General features: G+C 44.4%; 1 protein-coding gene across 1 annotated transcript in view; it reads left to right on the top strand.

The window, feature by feature from the left end:
- The window catches only part of LOC106587781 (cryptochrome-2), a 25,110-nt gene continuing 2,799 nt past the window's right edge, over window positions 1-22,311 (top strand). The window contains exons 1-10 of the mRNA XM_014176427.3: window positions 1-260; window positions 3,865-3,973; window positions 6,195-6,337; window positions 16,584-16,768; window positions 16,897-16,985; window positions 17,491-17,631; window positions 18,257-18,568; window positions 19,469-19,620; window positions 20,442-20,644; window positions 20,827-20,907. Of these exons, the coding sequence (XP_014031902.3) occupies window positions 94-260; window positions 3,865-3,973; window positions 6,195-6,337; window positions 16,584-16,768; window positions 16,897-16,985; window positions 17,491-17,631; window positions 18,257-18,568; window positions 19,469-19,620; window positions 20,442-20,644; window positions 20,827-20,907 (1,582 nt within the window). The 5' untranslated portion in view covers window positions 1-93. The remainder of the gene's footprint in view (window positions 261-3,864; window positions 3,974-6,194; window positions 6,338-16,583; window positions 16,769-16,896; window positions 16,986-17,490; window positions 17,632-18,256; window positions 18,569-19,468; window positions 19,621-20,441; window positions 20,645-20,826; window positions 20,908-22,311) is intronic.

Genomic DNA, 22,311 nt, shown 5'->3' on the forward strand with positions numbered 1-22,311 from the left:
GAATGTGCCACAACTCAGTTGATACGTAATGTGGTGGATGCAAATAGTTTCGTCATAATTAAATTAAACTTGGTTACTTTTTGAAGGGACTTGATGTCAGTCATGCCTGTGAATTCTGTCCATTGGTTTCGGAAAGGTTTGAGACTGCATGATAATCCAGCGTTGCAAGACGCATTGGACGGTGCTGAGACAGTGCGTTGTGTTTATATTTTGGACCCTTGGTTTGCTGGTTCTGCTAATGTTGGACTCAATCGATGGAGGTAAGTGACCATATAACTAGGACTTCTATATTCTGTATAAGAAGGAAAGAAATTCCACAAATGAATTTTTAACAAGGCACACCTGTTAATTCAAATGCATTCCATGTGACAACCTCATGGAGACATCGAAACTATGAAATAACACATATGGAATCATGTAGTAACCAAAAATGTGTTAAACAAATCAAAATATATTTCAGGACCTTCAAAGTAGCCACCCTTTGCCTTGATGACAGCTTTGCACACTCTTGGCATTCTCTCAACCAGCTTCACCTGGAATGCTTTTCCAACAGTCTTGAAGGACAGAAAGAATAGTGTTGTATCTGCAAAAATTCACCTCACCTCTGTCACAGACTGGTCTTCCCTGGCTGCCTGACTCTGCTGAAACCCCTGTCACCATCTGATCCTCCTAAAATGAGGCATGACAAAGAATTACCTTGGTGTACATTTCTACATTATATTATCCAAGAATAGAATCAATGGTTCAATAATTGAAACGGCCGCTATTCCCAGATCCCAGACTGTAGCTTTAAGCTTAACCTGCTGTCCTGTAGCTACTGTAGGTCTACCCATCAATTCAAGATGGAACTTTGTATCATTCACTGAATATACTGCAAAATTCACTGAGCTCCATAGACTGGTCTTCCCTGGCAGTTTGACCCTGCTGGGACCCCTGTCATCATCTGATCCTGCTAAGACATGATGGGCACTAGAAGGCTGCATTCCTGCGGGATGTCTGCGGTCCCGACAGAGATCATTTCTGCACGGTCAACATTTTTCATGCTGCAGGCGGGAGCGGGCGGTCAGACAGACGACTTTGGGATAAAAATATTTTTGTTGTCCCACAGATTTTTTTGAAACGATCATCTTTCTGCTTTGTATGCGTTAGCCTACCTATTGTATTAAAATCACATAGTCTTCGCATTATTCACTCAGAATTCGCTGCTTCAACTTCAGTAGCCTACCTCTCCTAGTTGGGCATAAGAGTTCAAGTGCGCCTAGTATGTGTTGTCTCATTGAAATAGAATAGGCTGACTACATGGGCGGAGAATCAAGTGGCAGTTGAATATGAAATTAACTTAAATATGATTAGACTGTAGTTTACTACAGTGTCTATAAATAAATAATGAAAAGAAGTGGAGGGTTCTCAACTAACGTGAGTCGAAGTGCAATTAAACAATGTAATCGTGATTGAAAAGGAAAGACACAATGTACACACAGGTTAGGTTACTATGGTGACGTTAGGTTTTCATTTTTCACACCAAATACAAACATAGGAACAATAATTTACAGACGCACACAAACAATGATTACATCTCTGCTCACACCCCAGTCCCTATGGCCTTAAATTGTACAAGTTTGTTTTTCTCAGTCGCCCATGCTATTTTAATAATATATCATTACATTTTTCCATTCTGTTAATGGTGGTGGATTAATATATTTTTTTCAAGACGAGTGAAACAAGAGAATCATCCAGCCAGTTGGGTATCTTACTACACCCCCACATGCCATGTCTTGAAATATGCAGACAGGTGGGTAAAACATCACTTTACATTGTAATAATTCTGACAGCCAACTTTGTAGCTCTGCCCATAATTCTTGGAATATAGCATTCCCAGAACGCATGGATTATTGAATCACTGTTAGTTTTACACTTAAGACATGACCCTGCCGTTGTGCTGTAGAATTTGTGAATTTTGTCTCTTGTATAATACATTCTATACATTAGTTTATACTGGATAAAGCTACATTTTTGTTACATTTTGTTTAATTAGTTATGCTTCATCTTTCCCTCCATCTTGTGCCAACATCAGTTGTTTTTAAATCTTGGTTCCAGTAGTTTATATTTTTTTCTAAGAGATAGTCAGTTGGATATGCTCTCTGTAAGGTTTTGTATATTTTACCTATAATATGAACATCCTTTTCTGACTCAAATAAGACTTCTGATCGAATCAACATTTCGTGATATGTAAGTTGCATGTATTTGAAACTATCTGCATTGGTCAGTCCAAAATTACTTTTTCATTCTGTCATGGAAATACATGTATTTCCTGTTACCAAGTCATTTATGTTTTCTATGGCTTTAGTTTTCCATGTGGACCAATTTATCAGTGAATTCTGAAAAGCTGTCCAAGGATTGTTCCATAAGGTTGTTTTAGTGATAGTGGTTCATGTAGAATCCGTTTCATTCTCTTCTATATTGTTCTAGTGTTCTTAACTATGAAGTTGATAGTGTTCCTAGCTTTATCCTCTGAAAATAGACCCGTAAAATGATTCTGGGAATGAGCATGTGCATCTTCAATAAGTACCAATTGTTTCTCTTTAGTACATTTAACTATAGGTCGTAAGTAAAAGCAGTGAAAACCACCCTCAGACTTAGGAAGATGTAAAACTTTCCTTTTTATTCTACTTTTTATTTGTCCATATAAAGTCATGATCGAGTATACTTTTTTAAAAGAATGTCATCGGTGGGGTAATTGGTATTACTGAAAATAAATATTAAAGCTTTGGGAGCCATGCAATTCTAAAGAGGTTTATTCTGCCTGTAAGATTTATGGGAATATTATTCAATTTAATTTGATCTGCTTTCATATTGTTGAACAATGGAATATAGTTATCTTTAGATATTTGTTGTCACTTATAGAGCATCCTAAGTATTTCATATTTGTTGTGGTCCACTTAAAGAGTTGCTGTAGATCATGAGTTATCCTTTTTTTCCTATTGTCATTTTTGTCCAATGCAAATTTGATTTTTTACTATTCTTAAAATATTTTTTGCAAATGGTACATTGACTTTTCAATATTGGTCAGGTATATCAGGAGATCATTTAGAAATAAGCTTAGTTTATATTCATGTTTACCAATACTGATTGATACCGGTTACGTTTGGGTCATGTCTAATTCTTTCTGCAAGTGTCATTTGTGTAAATAGGGAGGATAATTTGTCCCAGAAATGTTGAGGTGAATTCTATGGGAAACCATCCATTCCTGGTGCTTTCCTCCTTGTGAATGGTAATTGCTGATAACTGTTGATAATTGCTTCAGAGTTGTTGAGTCTAAGAAGGCTATTGGATCTGTCCAACTGTTGTGTTTAATTCTGGTTTATATAAATGTTCATTGAAGCTTTTAAAAAAATCTCATTAAATCATGTTGTTTCTAATTGCCGCTTTTGTATATTTGTCTTTTTAAAATTGTAACTGGTTTTAGCAAGTATTCGTTTTGTGAGAGCAGTGAGATATTTACCAGGTTTATTTGCTATTAAGTAGTATCCTTCTAAAAACACCGGATTTGCCCCTGGTGGGATATACAATGTATTTTTCACCATGTAAGGTACAATTCAACATTAGAAAACGGCCTTCTTGGTCCATGTGCTTCTTTTCATTTAGCAACGCAACAAGCACCAAAGCATAGGCACTTGTTTGTAGGCAAGAACAGAGTTTGCCCATGTCATGTTAGGTCATTCTTCTACATATTGCTTAACATTCTAACTGTACAGAAGAACTTAACATAAAAATGGCCGTTGGTAAGGAGGAAACAAACTCTCATACTGATAAGAACTACACTTCTGTTAAGTTCACATCTGTCACCTTATCCTTCTCATGCAGATTTCTACTGGAAGCCTTGGAGGACCTGGACACAAGCCTGCGGAAACTAAATTTGAGGCTATTCGTAGTACGAGGCCAGCCCACAGATGTCTTTCCAAGACTTTTCAAGGTGAGGAAATGTCAAATTAATGACCAAATCAGCTAGGATGACAAATTTGGTATGCGTAGATAGGCTGAAAAGCACTCAGACAGACACATACACAGATCTCCACATCGCCGTTTGTCTCATTCGCAGCGCTGCACTTGCTCGCTGAGCTATAGCCTCTCTAACTGCTTTGGTAAAGAGTTCACACACCACTTCAATATGTCAGATTGCTTATGATACCCAGATGCAATGGTATTAAACTCTAAATAAAGGGCACAGGCTGCCTGCTGTAAGTCGTGTACACTTTCTTGCCCTCACTGTGCGCCTAGGCAATGCCGTTAGTGTTAATATGATACACAACCATGTCAGTCCAAATTAGTTGAATTACAAGGCAGTTGTGTTTGTGCGTGCCTTCTGTGAACCGCTACCTGGTAACATCCAGACAGACACCACTGTTGCAGTAGTCAGGATTGGGGTTCTGACTCAATAGTTAATGGATATATGTTGGTGATGCTCCCCCTAGTCTAGGTGGGGGTTTTTCAGCATTTTATTCAGACGCATATTTGCATAAAATATTCCGGTACGGTCATTGACCTGTTTTTGAAAGGGCATGAATTATGCAAGAGCAGTAACTGGGTGCCTCGGTCATGTACAGAGCGCACAAACAAACACACTCACACACGCTACACTTCATTACAGTTGTGTGCGGGTACATCAAAGCTGGGACCGAGAGACTGTTTAACAGCTTCTATCTCCAGGCCATCAGACTGTTAAAACAGTCACCACTAGCCTTAGTTACTGTTCTAGCCGGTTACCATGCGGGTACTTTGCATTGGTGGCAAATCTGATGGCCCGAGTGGTAAAGAACGTCTAGACGCTCGAGAGCACCCTTACCTGCCGATCTATAAATTATGTATCCGTAATCTAGCATGGGTAGGATGGTCATCTGAATCAGGGTTAGTTTGGCAGCTGGGGTGAAAGAGGAGCGAATTTGATAGAGGAAACCAAGTATAGATTTAACTTTAGCCTGCAGCATTGATATGTGCTGAGAGAAGGACAGTGCACCGTCAAGCCTTACTCCGAAAGTACTTGTATGAGGTGACTACCTGAAGCTCTAAACCCTCAGAGGTAGTACTAACACCTGTGGGAAGAGGGGCATTCTTCTTACCAAACCACATGACCTTTGTTTTGGAGGTGTTCAGAACAAGGTTAAGGGTAGAGAAAGCTTGTTGGACACTAAAAAAGCTTTGTTCGAGAGCATTTAGTAGAACATCCGGGGAGGGGCCAGCTGAGTATAAGACTGTATCATCTGCATATAAATGGATGAGAGAGCTTCCTACTGCCTGAGCTAAGTTGTTGATGTAAATTGAGAAGAGCGTGGGGCCTTGGATTGAGCCTTGGGGTACTCCCTTGGTGACAGGCAGTGGCTGAGACAGCAGATTTTCTGACTTTATACACTGCACTCTTTGAGAGAGGTAGTTAGCAAACCAGGCCAAAGACCCATCAGAGACACCAATACTCCTTAGCCGGCCCACAAGAATGGAATGGTCTACCGTAACAAAAGCTTTGGCCAAGTCAATAAAAATAGCAGCACAATATTGCTTAGAATCAAGGGCAATGGTGACATCATTGAGGACCTTTAAGTTTTGGGGTCAAGTTTAAGGAGCTCCTTTAGCACCTCAGACTCAGTGACTGCCTGCAGGGAGAAAGTTTGTAGCGGGGCAGGGAAAAAGAGGGAGAAGCATCGGGGATAGTCACATTAGAAGAGGTGGGAGATTAGGAAATGTTGGACGGGCAAGGAGGCATGGCTGAGTCAAATAGGAATCCTGACTTAATGAAGTGGTGATTTAAAGAGCTCAGCCATGTGCTTCTTGTCAGTAACAACCACATCATCAACATTAAAGGACATGGGCAGCTGTGAGGAGGAGGGTTTATTCTCCAGGTCTTTAACCGTTTTCCAGAACGTCTTGGGGTTAGACCCACAGAGAGAGAACTGCTCCTTAAAGTAACTAACTTTGGCCTTCCGGATAGCCTGAATGCACTTATTTCTAATTTGCCTGAACGATAGCCAGTCAGCTTGAGTATGCGTGTGCCGAGCCTTTTGCCAAATGCAATTCTTGAGGTGGAGTAACTCTGCCAGATCACAGTCGAACCAGGGGCTGAAGCTGTTTTTAACTCTAGTTTTCTTTATGGGTGAGGTCATTCCAGAAAACACCTGATCTAAGACCGCTCTCTACTCCTCCAGGAGTGGAATGTCACCCGGCTGACCTTCGAGTACGATTCAGAGCCCTATGGGACGGAGCGCGACGCCACCATCCTGAAGATGGCGCAGGACTTTGGCGTGGAGACCCGCGTCAGAAATTCCCACACACTCTACAAACTGGCCAGGTCAGAGTTAATTTTATCTCCTCATGCCACCACTTAGTACCTCACCACCAGCTTAGTGGCAGAGCTCTGGGTTGAAGTTCCCCATTAGGATCAGCTTACCATCCCCACAACTTAACTGTAACCATTTGGAGGGGAACGCTAGACTGACCTCAGATCAGTGTTTAGGAGCAACTTAATCCACCTGTGCTGTCTGAGGGGCTGCTCTCATCTGATATTAGTTGACTGTTTGTCTGTAGTGGTGTTTGCCTCCAATGAGGTCTGCCATTTTGTTGTTGATGTTTATAAACACAGATCAATATTAATTATTGGTCTGGCACTTTGAAATGCAGGACAGAGTTAACGAATATCGCTTCAGCATTTATCCAAGCCAAAACATAGACCTACAGGGATAGAAATGGCCTTAATACGTCTGATTCACTCTGTTCACTTCTTTGGGATGGAGTTTGTAAAAGTAACAGTTGGCCTAATTGAGTGACTTTGACAGTTTTGCACAGCTGTGCTCCTTACTGCATAATTTCCTTGGCGCTCTATCTGCTGGTATCGCGTTTCCTTCTCCTGAGAAAAGATGGATGCAATACAAGCTGACAAGGTCTGAATTGCAGGCAAGTCTTTTGTATTGACATCTCTGTTGCTTTGGTCTCCAGTGGATTGTGACTCAAAAAAACAGTGTGTGTGTGGATGGTTGAGTGGAGTGGCATGTTTCTCTCAGAGAAACGGACTTACTCTCATGTGGCAGTATGCATCTCTGAGAGAAAGTCCATTTGGCAGTATGCATCTCTGAGAGAAACATGCCACTCCACTCAACCATCCAGACACACACTGTTTTTTTGAGTCACAATCCACTGGAGACCAAAGCAACAGAGATGTCAATACAAAAGACTTGCCTGCAATTCAGACCTTGTCAGCTTGTATTGCATCCATCTTTTCTCAGTAGAAGGAAACGCGATACCAGCAGATAGAGCGCCAAGGAAATTATGCGATATGACATGGGCAATTACATAAGTATTCATACCCCTGAGTCAATACATGTTAGAATCACCTTTGGAATTGATTACAGCTGTGAGTCTTTCTGGTTAAGTGTATAAGAGCTTTGCACACCTGTATTGGTGGGTCTGGTGATGATGGGAGATTCAGGCTGATAGTGGGTCTGGTGATGAGGGGAGATTCAGGCTGATAGTGGGTCTGGTGGAGAGAAGGAAGAGCGAGGAGGAAGAGTACTATGGGGAAGAAATCGATAGTTACAGTGCATTCAGACCCCTTGACTTTTTCCACATTTTCTTACGTTATAGCCTTATTCTAAAATTTATTAAATCTTTTTTTTTTTTCTCATCAATCTACAGACAATACCCCATAATGACAAAGCAAAAACAGGTTTTAGAAACGGAAATATCACATTTACATAAGTATTCAGACCCTTTACTCAGTACTTTGTTGAAGCACCTTTAGCAGCGATTACAGCCTTGAGTCTTCTTGGGTATGACACTACAAGCTAGGCAGACCTGTATTCGCGGAGTTTCTCCCATTCTTTTCTGCAGATCCTCTCAATCTCTGTCAGGTTGGATGGGGAGCGTCGCTGCACAGCTATTTTCAGGTCTCTCGAGATGTTAGATAGGCTTCAAGTCCAGGCTCTGGCTTGGCCACTCAAGGACATTCAGAGACTTGTCCCAAAGCCACTCCTGGGTTGTCTTGGCAGTGTGCTTAGGGTTGTTGTCCTGTTGGAAGGTGAACCTTCGCCCCAGTCTGAGGGTCTGAGCAGTCTGGAGCAGGTTTTTGTTAAGGATCTCTCTGTACTTTGCTCTGTTCATCTTTGCCTGGATCCTGACTAGTCTTCCCACAGCATGGTGCTGCCACCACCATGCTTCACTGTAGGGATGGTGCCAGGTTTCCTCCAGACGTTAAGATTGAAATATTTGGCTTGAATGCCAATCTTGGTTTCATCAGACCAGAGAATCTTGTTTCTCATGGTCTGAGAGTCTTCAGGTGCCTTTTGGCAAACTCCAAGCGGGCCGTCATGTGCCTTTGATTGGTGGAGTGCTGCATAGATGGTTGTCCTTCTGGAAGGTTTCCTATCTCCACAGAGGAACTCTAGAGCTCTGTCAGAGTGACCATCGGGTTCTTGGTCACCTCCCTGACCAAGGCCCTTCTCCTCCGAATGCTCAGTAGGGCCGGGCGGCCAGCTCTAGGAAGAGTCTTGGTGGTTCCAAACTTCTTCCATTTAAGAATGATGGAGGCTACTGTGTTCTTGGGGACCTTCAATGCTGCAGACATGTTTTGGTAGCCTTTCTCAGATCTGTGCCTCAACACAATCCTGTCTCGGAGCTCTACGGATAATTCCTTCGACTTCATGGTGTGGTTTTTGCTCTGACATGCACTGTCAACTGTATGACCTTGTATAGACAGGTGTGTGCCTTCCAAATCATGTCCAATCAATTGAATTTACCACAGGTGGACTCCAATCGAGTTGTAGAAACATCTCCAAGGATGATCAATGGAAACAGGATGCACCTGGCTCAGTTTCGACTCTCATTGCAAAGGGTCTGAATACTTATTTAAATAAGGTATTTCTGTATTTACATTTTTATAAATTTGCTAAAATATCTAGTAATTTGTTTACACTTTCATTATGGGGTGTTGTATGTAGAGGATTTGTTTTAATTTAATACATTTTAATGTAACTAGCTATAATGTAACTAGTGCTAGCTAATGCTTCCTACAGTACTAGTCAAAAGTTTGGACACACCTACTCATTCCAGGGTTTTTCTTTATTTAAAAAAAAAGAAGCTATTTTATACATTGTAGAATAATAGTGAAGAAATAAAAACTACGAAATAACACATGGAATCATGTGGTAACCATTTTTTTATATTTTTTTTTACAAATCTAAATATATTTTAGATTTCAGATTCTTCAAAGTAGCCACCCTTGTATGGCTGAGAGAAGGCCAAGTGTGCAAAGCTGTCATCAAGGCAAAGGGTGGCTACTTTGAAGAATCTGAAATATTAAATATATTTGGATTTGTTAAAAAAAAAATGGTTACTACATGATTCCATATGTGTTATTTCATAGTTTTGATGTCTTCACTATTATTCTGCAATGTAGAAAATAATAATAAGAAAAACCCTGGAATGAGTAAGTGTGTCCAAACTTTTGACTGGAGCTGAATATATTAAAAATACACTGCTCAAAAAAATAAAGGGAACACTTAAACAACACATCCTAGATCTGAATGAATGAAATAATCTTATTAAATACTTTTTTTCTTTACATAGTTGAATGTGCTGACAACAAAATGACTTAATGGAAATCAAATTTATCAACCCATGGAGGTCTGGATTTGGAGTCGCACTCAAAATTAAAGTGGAAAACCACACTACAGGCTGATCCAACTTTGATGTAATGTCCTTAAAACAAGTCAAAATGAGGCTCAGTAGTGTGTGTGGCCTCCACGTGCCTGTATGACCTCCCTACAACGCCTGGGCATGCTCCTGATGAGGTGGCGGATGGTCTCCTGAGGGATCTCCTCCCAGACCTGGACTAAAGCATCCGCCAACTCCTGGACAGTCTGTGGTGCAACGTGGCGTTGGTGGATGGAGCGAGACACGATATCCCAGATGTGCTCAATTGGATTCAGGTCTGGGGAACGGGCGGGCCAGTCCGTAGCATCAATGCCTTCTTCTTGCAGGAACTGCTGACACACTCCAGCCACATGAGGTCTAGCATTGTCTTGCATTAGGAGGAACCCAGGGCCAACCGCACCAGCATATGGTCTCACAAGGGGTCTGAGGATCTCATCTCGGTACCTAATGGCAGTCAGGCTACCTCTGGCGAGCACATGGAGGGCTGTGCGGCCCCCCCAAAGAAATGCCACCCCACACCATGACTGACCCACCGCCAAACCGGTCATGCTGGAGGATGTTGCAGGCAGCAGAACATTCTCCACGGCGTCTCCAGACTCTGTCACGTCTGTCACGTGCTCAGTGTGAACCTGCTTTCATCTGTGAAGAGCACAGGGCGCCAGTGGCGAATTTGCCAATCTTGGTGTTCTCTGGCAAATGCCAAACGTCCTGCACGGTGTTGGGTTGTAAGCACAATCCCCACCTGTGGACCTCGGGCCCTCATACCACCCTCATGGAGTCTGTTTCTGACCGTTTGAGCAGACACATGCACATTTGTGGCCTGCTGGAGGTCATTTTGCAGGGCTCTGGCAGTGCTCCTCCTGCTCCTCCTTGCACAAAGGCGGAGGTAGTGGTCCTGCTGCTGGGTTATTGCCCTCCTACGGCCTCCTCCACGTCTCCTGATGTACTGGCCTGTCTCCTGGTAGCGCCTCCATGCTCTGGACACTACGCTGACAGACACAGCAAACCTTCTTGCCACAGCTCGCATTAATGTGCCATCCTGGATGAGCTGCACTACCTGAGCCACTTGTGTGGGTTGTAGACTCCGTCTCATGCTACCACTAGAGTGAAAGCACCGCCAGCATTCAAAAGTGACCAAAACATTAGCCAGGAAGCATAGGAACTGAGAAGTGGTCTGTGGTCTCCACCTGCAGAACCACTCCTTTATTGGGGGTGTCTTGCTTATTGCCTATAATTTCCACCTGTTGTCTATTCCATTTGCACAACAGCATGTGAAATGTATTGTCAATCAGTGTTGCTTCCTAAGAGGACAGTTTGATTTCACAGAAGTGTGATTGACTTGGAGTTACATTGTGTTGTTTAAGTGTTCCCTTTATTTTTTTGAGCAGTATATGTTTTCTTTGCTACTGTAGGTAGCATTAGCTAGCACTAGTCAGCTGTACCTGTGCCAAAACTCTGGTATTTTTAATCCTACCGCTTGTTTTCCATCTTAATTGGTGAGCCAATTTTGTTTTATCATGCTCTCTCTAGTCTCTCTGCAGCAGACATATAGTGAGCAATATGTTTGAACATTTAATCGCAGTATTCGAATCGCAATACATATAGAATCGTGAGAATAGCAGTACATATAGAATCGTGAGAATAGCAATACATATCATAACGGCACTTAAATATCGTGATAGTATCGTAATAATATTGTGAGATCCATGGCAATTCCCAGTCCTTATGGGAAAGGTTAGATGAGAGAAAATGTAGGGAGAGGGGACGTTTTACTTGTTGAAGTGAAGGGAGACCCTGTCCACTGCAACAACAACAACAAAGTCAACCCTCGCATGACGTGTTTTGTCTTCCCCTGTTGATCCAGAACAAGCGCACAGTCAATTACACAGTCTCATGTGTAATTATCATGCCTGATTGTCATGCCTGATAATCTCCCCTTACTGGTTGTGAGAGATGATGACACTGTCACACTACACAACATGAGCTGAGGGGAGCTCTGCAGCAGTCAGCCATGGTGGACAGCATGTGCCTGCCTAGCCCCAGACAAGGCGGCTCTGTCCTGTTAGAGCGGTGCACAGTGTTCCTGCTCTATCTATCTATAGCCCAATATCTTTCAGTCAGCTTTTCTTACTGCAAAAGGACTTGTGAAAAAGATTGGTTTGGTCTGAGGAATCCTCTGCTCTGTATATCTGATGAATTCCATTGCTCTCTCTTTCTCATTCTCTGCATTTGAGTCTTTCTCTCTCTCTCTCTTCAGATCGAGCATAAACTGGCTCTTAAGAACTCCAAAGCTTGTCATTTCTAACGGTTATAGACTGTGTTGAATATAATGGAGAAGAGAGGGGTAGAGCCAGCCTGCATTACTGATGCTGTTGTATAACACCTGAGGCAGTAAAGGTTGATCCTCCCGCCTCCATTATATTAAACACAGTCTATAACTCTTATAAAGGACAAGGTTTGGAGTTCTTAAGAGCCAATTTATGCTCGATCTGAAAATGTGGTCGGAGGCGCCGTATGGCTTGTGTGACGCAATTGTGGAGCCTCCGGAGACATGCAGAGGCCAAATCAATTTCCATACCACATGCCATGTGCCTCCCAAATGTTGTAACAATGTAGAGGGCTCCTGTATAGCTCCGCGTTGACATGATTGGTTGACGGTAGGTGAGGGTGGCAGGTCCTGTATAAACACAAACTCACTTCCTTGACAACTTCCTTCACAGCAGCTCTGCGCTGCTCAGCGATGTGAAAGAAGTATGAATGCCTTGACTTCTGCAGAGGCCGTGTCACAGTAAATACTGCACGGCCATTGAAGACATCTGATTGACCATGCAAAGGCTCTCATAAATACACACTGCTCAAACTGTCGTTTTTCAAACGTTTTTTTTTCCTGTTCGCGTCCCAGAACATCACTCATTCATCACGTACCTTGCAGAAAGTCTACAAGCCATCCGAGTCCCCCAAAACACCTACAATAGATTACCAGGATTACATTTCCTTGGTAAGCTTTTTAGATGTCCCAGGCACAGCTATTAGTAATCTGAATGTCCTGAATTATGTTGACTTGTAAAAGCTAGTCTGCTGCTGCAGCCGTGCCGCTGGGCACCGTGCCGCTGGCCACTGTGACCTTCAGTGATGCAGACATGGGTATTAACTGTGATTACACGCTGGCACAGCACATGCTGCATCTGTTGTACTGAGGTAAACAACACATTGGTTCAATACGTTTCCCTCTCCTGTGTGTGTGTGTGTGTGTGTGTGTGTGTGTGTGTGTGTGTGTGTGTGTGTGTGCACTTGATTCCATCCCCCAAACTTCATGTCCTCAGAACAGGACTGTCTATTTACAAAAGGTTCCCTCTGGGTTTCATTATAACCCTTGGCTGCCATTGTGGCTCTGTGAAGGAATGAAGACGTGGCAAGGGGCTGAGATGCCAGATGCCAGGAAATACTCTTAAAATGACTGTTAATCTACAGTACCAGTCAAAAGTTTGGCTACACCTACTCAGTCCAGGGTTTTTCTTTATTTTGACTATTTTCTACATTGTAGAATAATTGTGTAGACATCCAAATTATGAAATAACACATGGAATCATGTAGTAACCAAAAAAAGTGTTAAACAAATAAAAATATATTTTTATTTGAGATTCTTCCAAGTAACCACCCTTTGCCTTGATGACAGCTTTGCACACTCTTGGAATTCTCTCAACCAGCTTCATGAGGTAGTCACCTGGAATGCATTTCAATTAACAGGTGTGCCTTGTTAATTTGTGGAATTTCTTTATTCCTTTAATGCGTTTGAGCCAATCAGTTGTGTTGTGACAAGGTAGGGGTGGTATACAGAAGATAACCCCTTCTGAAAAAACCTACACTCGATCCCTCCGATGTCAACAACTACAGACCAGTATCCCTTCTTTCTTTTCTCTCCAAAACTCTTGAACGTGCCGTCCTTGGCCAGCTCTCCTGCTATCTCTCTCAGAATGACCTTCTTGATCCTAATCAGTCAGGTTTCAAGACTGGGCATTTAACTGAGACTGCTCTTCTCTGTGTCACGGAGGCTCTCCGCACTGCTAAAGCTAACTCTCTCTCCTCTGCTCTCATCCTTCTAGACCTTTCTGCTGCCTTTGATACTGTGAACCATCAGATCCTCCTCTCCACCCTCTCCGAGTTGGGCATCTCCGGCGCGGCCCACACTTGGATTGCGTCCTACCTGACAGGTCGCTCCTACCAGGTGGCGTGGCGAGAATCTGTCTCCGCACCATGCGCTCTCACCACTGGTGTCCCCCAGGGCTCTGTTCTAGGCCCTCTCCTATTCTCGCTATACACCAAGTCACTTGGCTCTGTCATATCCTCACATGGTCTCTCCTATCATTGCTATGCAGACGACACACAATTAATCTTCTCCTTTCCCCCTTCTGATAACCAGGCGGCGAATCGCATCTCTGCATGTCTGTCAGACATATCAGTGTGGATGACGGATCACCAGCTCAAGCTGAACCTCGGCAAGACGGAGCTGCTCTTCCTCCCGGGGAAGGACTGCCCGTTCCATGATCTCGCCATCACGGTTGAGAACTCCCTTGTCCCCTCCTCCCAGAGTGCTAAGAACCTTGGCGTGATCCTGGACAACACCCTGTCGTTCTCCACTAACATCAAGGCGGTGACCCGATCCTGTAGGTTCATGCTCTACAATATTCGCAGAGTACGACCCTGCCTCACACAGGAAGCGGTGCAGGTCCTAATCCAGGCACTTGTCATCTCCCGTCTGGATTACTGCAACTCGCTGTTGGCTGGGCTCCCTGCCTGTGCCATTAAACCCCTACAACTCATCCAGAACGCCGCAGCCCGTCTGGTGTTCAACCTTCCCAAGTTCTCTCACGTCACCCCGCTCCTCCGCTCTCTCCACTGGCTTCCAGTTGAAGCTCGCATCCGCTACAAGACCATGGTGATTGCCTACGGAGCTGTGAAGGGAACGGCACCTCCATACCTTCAGGCTCTGATCAGGCCCTACACCCAAACAAGGGCACTGCGTTCATCCACCTCTGGCCTGCTGGCCCCCCTACCTCTGAGGAAGCACAGTTCCCGCTCAGCCCAGTCAAAACTGTTCGCTGCTCTGGCACCCCAATGGTGGAACATGCTCCCTCACGACGCTAGGACAGCGGAGTCAATCACCACCTCCCGGAGACACCTGAAACCCCACCTCTTTAAGGAATACCTAGGATAGGATAAAGTAATCCTTCTAACCCCCCCCCCCCCCCCTTAAAAGATTTGGATGCACTATTGTAAAGTGGTTGTTCCAATGGATATCATAAGGTGAATGCACCAATTTGTAAGTCGCTCTGGTTAAGAGCGTCTGCTAAATGACTTAAATGTAAATAGCTCTATTTGGTAAACGACCAATTCCATATTATGGCAAGAACAGCTGAAATAAGCAAAGAGAAACGACAGTCCATTACTTTAAGACATGAAGGTCAGTCAATCCGGGAAAATTAAGAACTTTGAAAGTTTCTTCAATTGCAGTCGCAAAAACCATCAAGCGCTATGATGAAACTGGCTCTCATGAGGACCGCCACAGGAAAGGAAGACACAGAGTTACCTCTGCTGCAGAGGATAAGTTCATTGGAGTTACCAGCATCAGAAATTACAGCCCAAATAAATGCTTCATAGTTGAAGTAACAGACATCTCAACATCAACTGTTCAGAGGAGACTGCGTGAATTAGGCCTTCATGATCCAATTGCTGCAAAGAAACCACTACTAAAGGACACCAATAAGAAGAAGAGACTTGCTTGGGCCAAGAAACACGAGCAATGGACATTAGACCGGTGGAAATCTGTCCTTTGGTCTGATGAGTCCAAATTTGAGATTTTTGGTTCCGTTCGCCGTGTCTTTGTGAGACACAAAGTAGGTGAACGGATGATCTCCGCATGTGTGCTTCCCACCATGAAGCATGGAGGAGGAGGTGTGATAGTGTGGGGGTGCTTTGCTGGTGACACTGTTGGTGATTTATTTAGAATTCAAGGCACACTTAACCAGCATGGCTACCACAACATTCTGCAGCGGTATGCCATCCCATCTTGTTTGCACGAAGTGGGACTGTCATTTGTTTTTCAACAGGACAATGACCCAACACGCCTCCAGGCTGTGTAAGGGCTATTTTACCAAGAAGGAGAGTGATGGAGTGCTGAATCAGATGACCTGGCCTCCACAATCACCTGACCTCAACCTAATTGAGATGGTTTGGGATGAGTTGGACCGCAGAGTGAAGGAAAAGCAGCCAACAAGTGCTCAACATATGTGGGAACTCCTTCAAGACTGTTGGAAAAGCATTCTAGGTGAAGCTGGTTGAGAGAATGCCAAGAGTGTGTAAAGCTGTCATCAAGGCAAAGGGTGGCTACTTTTGATTTGTTAGTTTGATGTATTCACAATTATTAATTAATTTAGAAAATAGTACAAAATAAAGAAAAACCCTTGAATGAGTAGGTGTCCAAACTTTTGACTGGTACTTTACATTTTGGGGAAGACTGGAACAGACTCTGGTCTGTCCCCCTCCTTACGGGAACAGACTCTGGTCTGTTCCCCTCCTTACGGGAACAGTCTCTGGTCCGTCCCCCTCCTTATGAATCCAGGATGTGCCCTTTTGTTAAAAAGTCTTAGAGGCAAAAACGGATGGGAAAAAATCTAATTCAGACGAAGGCTTTGCTTTGAAAAAGTTATATCAGCAGCTCCGAGCAATGAAGCAGTACCTCCCATTAATATTCATTATAGCACACTGTAGCAAAACTTCTGCAACAGAAAGTTCAGGTAGTTCCTCCCTGTTTCAGCCCATTTTCTTCCATTTGGTACAGTAACTAATGAATACGACCTGGTTAGTGAACACCCGTGGTTTCTCTGTTTTAGGATCATTGAGATGAACAAGGACATGCCCCCACTGACCTTCAAGCGCTTCCAGGCCATCGTCCAGCGGCTGGAGCTGCCCAAGAAGCTCCTCCCCACTGTCACCCGGCAACAGATGGACTGCTGCCAGACAGGCGTCGAGGCCAATCACGATGAGCGTTACGGAGTGCCCTCCCTCGATGAACTAGGTGAGGGACGTGAGTGTGTGTGAGTTTGTGTGTGTTGGTATCTCTCATCATCGTCTGCTAGTGATGATAGATCGGTTTGATTTTGAATGAAGGGAATTCATTTGACCATTTTTCTTTTTATCGGGCAGGTTTTAAGACTCACAGTTTGGGTCCTGCTGTGTGGAGGGGCGGGGAGACTGAGGCACTGGAGAGACTGAACAATCATATGGACAAAAAGGTGAGTCACCTGATCTGGGTGTATCCAGGCCTGACATAGTGACCAGCCGGCCAAGGCTCCCTGGCCACCTCGATCACAAACACTGAAGATAAAGTTAATGTAGATGCTTCTTCAAATACTTTGCCTAATGATCAACCTACAGTATGTTTTCGTAGACACACATAGAGTGATAGCTCATTTTCCATCATGGCTAGTCACATATGGACCTAGCTGACTCTGATCAACACGGTGATGGATACACCACCACCTCACTTGGCAAAAACCCTGTTAGAATTCTAGAAGAGCCTGTGGAATAAGTTCTCTCTGCCCTACTCAAGTTCATCCTCAAGTTCATCTTTATTGTGGGTGACCTTTGAACCATACCATACAGAACATCATACGTAAAACAAAAACCATCAGTGCTGTTCTAACTATTCATACATCTATCCAGACCGCTGTAGCTAAATTCAATATCCACCTATTGCTGATGACTACATTACCCATGATTCTTTGCTCGGGTCCCTAGGGCTGGATGGCGAACTTGGAGCGCCCAAGAATCAGTGTGTCTTCCCTGATGGCCAGTCCCACAGGCCTGAGTCCCTACCTACGTTTTGGATGCCTCTCCTGCAGAACCCTCTACTACAGACTCCGAGAGCTCTACATGATGGTGAGGTACTGTCTTCTGCTGTTCCTCGAACACTGCTGTTCCTAGAGCGCTGCTGTTCCTAGAGCGCTGCTGTTCCTAGAGCGCTGCTCCTAGAGCTCTGCTGCTCCTAGAGCTCTGCTGCTCCTAGAGCTCTGCTGCTCTGCTGCTCCTAGAGCTCTGCTGCTCTGCTGCTCCTAGAGCTCTGCTGCTCCTAGAGCTCTGCCGCTCCTAGAGCTCTGATGCTCTGCTCTTGTGTGTGAAGTCACTTTCATCTCCTTGTTGTTTGATTGATATCTAATGTTTTGTCTTCTGTAAATCTCTCCTCCAATGCCCTCCACATATCCTGTTCACCATCCTGCCATCACCATCTTTCAATTCCCTTTCTCTGCCTCACCTTTCATATATCCCCTTAACCCCATTTCCACCAACCCCATTTCCACCACCACCACTCCTATCTACCCCTCCACCACACCCTACCCCCATCCACTCATCCCATTCTCTTCCACCCTCCTCCACCACACCCTACCCCCATCCACTCAACTCATCCCATTCTCTTCCACCCCTCCTCCACCACACCCTACCCCCATCCACTCCACTCATCCCATTCTCTTCCACCCCTCCTCCACCACACCCTACCCCCATCCAGGCACGTAAGCACTGCACGCCGCCGCTCTCTCTCTTCGCCCAGCTGCTGTGGCGGGAGTTCTTCTATACGGCTGCTACCAACAATCCCAAGTTCGACCGCATGGAGGGAAACCCTGTCTGCCTGCAGATCCCCTGGGACAACAACCCTGAGGCGCTGGCCAAGTGGGCCGAGGGGCTGACGGGCTTCCCCTGGATCGACGCCATCATGACCCAGCTGAGGCAGGAGGGCTGGATCCACCACCTGGCCAGACATGCTGTAGCCTGCTTCCTCACCAGGGGGGACCTGTGGATGAGCTGGGAGAGTGGTATGAAGGTACGATGGAGTCTCCATCTCTGTAATCTACTGCCTAATGTAGTGCTGCCTGATGTAGTGCTGCCTGATGTAATTCTGCCTTTGTGGCCTGATGGAAATATAACTAGAATGGACGACGCCATTTAAATCACTCTTCTGTCATGTGTTTACCCAATAGGAGTAAAGCAGGAAGTTATGTTTCTATTTCTATGTGTGGTGGACCAACCTTCTCCTGGAGAGGTGTGCTTTTTGCTCTTGGTCCAATCTAACACCTGATTCTACTAATCAGCTGCTCATGGTGACCTTGATGATGATTAGCTGTGTGTTAGAGCAGGGCTGCAGCAAAGACCTGCACACCCAAAGACTCCCAGAGGAGGGTTAGTTTTCACCATCTAACCAGACTCTCAGATGAGGGTCTATCTCTCTCTATCTGCTCATTACTGGGGTATCTTCAGTAGGAACCAAACGGAACCAAACGGGGAGGGACCTACCTGAATTTGTCCAATACAAACTAGTTCTCATTTTCTATTCTTTTTTTTACCAAAAAATAGGTGCGGTGACCCCTTTGTTATTGTTTCAATTAAGCACTCTAACTTTAATAATGTTGTATCTCTATTTGTTACGAGTGTTGAGGAGGTGTGTGTGTGTGTGCGCTTTTTGTGTTTGACCACTGGTTTAGGCCTAGTTGACTGGATCATGTCTAGATGGGATACAGCTTTTGTCAAATTGACGTCAAAAGTTGAAATGTTTTGCATTTTAGCTAACCTTTACCCTTTTCCTAACCTTAACCTAATTCTCCTAACCTTAACCTAATTCTCCTTACCTGCTAGGAAGAGTCAATTTTGACTAAAGCTGTATCCCTTCTGGACAACCAGGTGACTGGTTTAATAGCGTTATATTTCTATATGTGATGTATTGCAGGTGTTTGAGGAGCTGCTCCTGGATGCAGACTGGAGTGTGAACGCAGGCAGCTGGATGTGGCTCTCCTGCAGCTCCTTCTTCCAGCAGTTTTTCCACTGCTACTGTCCTGTAGGCTTCGGCCGGAGGACTGACCCCAGCGGAGACTACATTAGGTACACACAGAGCGCACACACAGGCTGTCCAATCCCCACAGGCCCCTCTACAGTAGTGTACTTGACAGATTCATATCACAATGGAGACCAATCTCTCGTTGAACACCAGAACAGAGCTGCCAGGACGTCAGTCAGATTCACCTGGTTGGGAAACTTTTTGACCGCTAGATGTTCTTTTTCATCGGTCGACTGACCCTACTCTGTTGTTCACAACAGGCAGTGATATGAATTGCTCTGTGTTGCATTGCTCTCCCCTTGAGCTAGTTTATGGTTGTGTAACGTCATGTAAGTACATGGCTGGTAGCGTAACAGTCAGACTTAGGCCTCATGCAACATCCAACATCAGTGTGTGTGTGTGTGCGTGTCAAGACCCAGTGACGCTTCTCTGATTCAGTCATGTTTTATATTATTACCAAGGATCTATTCTAGAAGTAACTCTGTCAGTAACATTATTTTATGTTATTACCAAGGATCTATTCTAGAAGTAACTCTGTCAGTAACATTATTTTATGTTATTACCAAGGATCTATTCTAGAAGTAACTCTGTCAGTAACATTATTTTATATTATTACCAAGGATCTATTCTAGAAGTAACTCTGTCAGTAACATTATTTTATGTTATTACCAAGGATCTATTCTAGAAGTAACATTGTTTATATTATTACCAAGGATCTATTCTAGAAGTAACTATGTCAGAAACATTATTTCCCATCATCCCCTCTTGTGGCTGTGTTAACAGGGTCAAAGCTGCACCAATGATGATGATTGGTGTTTTGTGGGTGGAACTACAATTGCCCATGTTGTGTATGATGTAATTTCAGGAGGTATATACCCAAGCTGAAGGACTACCCTAACCGGTACATCCACGAGCCCTGGACGGCCCCAGACTCGGTGCAGAAGGCCACTAACTGTGTGGTGGGGGTGGACTACCCCAGACCCATGCTCAACCATGCACAGAGGAGCTGCCTCAACATAGAGAGGATGAAACAGGTCTACAACACGCTGTCCAACTACAAGGGCCTCAGTGAGTTCACACACACACTCAGTCACAGATAGGGGCGAGGGTTGTAAGGTAGCCAAGGTGCCAGACGCCAGGAACATTGTAGGCCAGGTTTTAGGAGGGACTGAACATTACCCCTTTCTTGTATATTTGTGCAGCTTCTATTTGTTGAGTTGATTATGTTAATGTACCCTTCTCTCTCTCAGGTTTACTTGGCTCCGTCTCAACAATCCAGGAGGAAGTGGAGTCGGCAGTAATGACTGACAGCTCACAGACCCACGTCAGCGGTAAGTCACCTGATCATGTGTAGTCTCGCCGTCCTGTGATGTCATCATGTGACATCGTCGTGTCGCTACAAACACTGTTCGACTACTTCCTGTCCGACTACATGCCCAGGCATTGCATTGCATCAACCAATGGTTGTGTGCAACGTCATCGACTGTGTAGTCGGGGCACCAGATTGTTATATCGTATGATGTAGTTAGCTGATATGTTAAATACCTATCCAGTCTGCATTGTAGTCAGACTGGAACCTGACCAGTGACAAAGATGTCTGATTTGATTATTAATGTCTGGGCTTCAACTGCTGTTTCCCCGATGCTCAAACATTACACGCAATGTAGAAGACCTGGATAACCGTTATTAGAATTCTTAAACAATTTGATGTAATTATTTATATAATGACCTCTTCTAAAATGTGAGCTTTGAAAGTGGGTTGTGATTGTGAAGGGAGTGTAAAAGCTTTGGGATGTATGTGATGCCACCTGCTGGCTGTTCTGTGTAACATCTCTGCTTTGCTTAGGCGTGGTAGGCAAACTTTTTGTTGCGTCAAGGACCACATCGGGATTTATAAATCCAACGGAGGGCCGCACAGATTTGTTTGTCCAAATCAATTTGCGAGAAAGGGAAGTTATTTGAAAATATCAAGGCCCATTGCAATATCAAGGACCATTATAATTTCTCTATACTTTATATCGCATTTTAAACGTTCAAGAGTGGCCTTGAATAAAACAATTTTTACCCCTTTTTCTCCCAAATTTCGTGATATCCAATTGGTAGTTAGTCTTGTCCCATCTCTACAAATCTCGTATAGACTCAGGAGAGGTGAAGGTCGAGAGCCATGCATCATCCGAAACAAGACCCTGCCAAGCCACACTGCTTCTTGACACACTGCCAGCCGCACCAATGTGTCAGAGGAAACGCCGTCCAACTAGCGACAGTGTCAGCGCGCATACGCCCAGCCCGCCACAGGAGTCGCTAGAGCACGATGGGACAACGACATCTTGGCTGGCCAAACCCTCCCCTAACGCGGACGACACTGGGCCAATTGTGCCTCATGGCTCTCCCGGTCGCTGCCGGCTCTGTAGTTACGGCGGTAGCACTGTGATGCTGTGCCTTAGACCGCTGCGCTAATCAGGGCCCCAATGATTATTCCATTTTTTTATTCAAACCTCCCGCTGTCCGGTTTGAATTTTCCCAGCCCACTAAACTGTAACTGACCTGCAGTCATTTCATATCTGAACCCAGCCAACTAAACTGTAACTAACCTGCTGTCATTTCATATCTGAACCCAGCCCACTAAACTGTAACTGACCTGCAGTCATTTCATATCTGAACCCAGCCCACTAAACTGTAACTAACCTGCAGTCATTTCATATCTGAACCCAGGCCACTAAAGTGTAACTGACCTG

The sequence above is a fragment of the Salmo salar genome, chromosome 26 (genome assembly GCF_965601325.2).
Source record: "Salmo salar chromosome 26, fSalSal1, whole genome shotgun sequence".
In the NCBI taxonomy this organism is placed as follows: domain Eukaryota; kingdom Metazoa; phylum Chordata; class Actinopteri; order Salmoniformes; family Salmonidae; genus Salmo; species Salmo salar.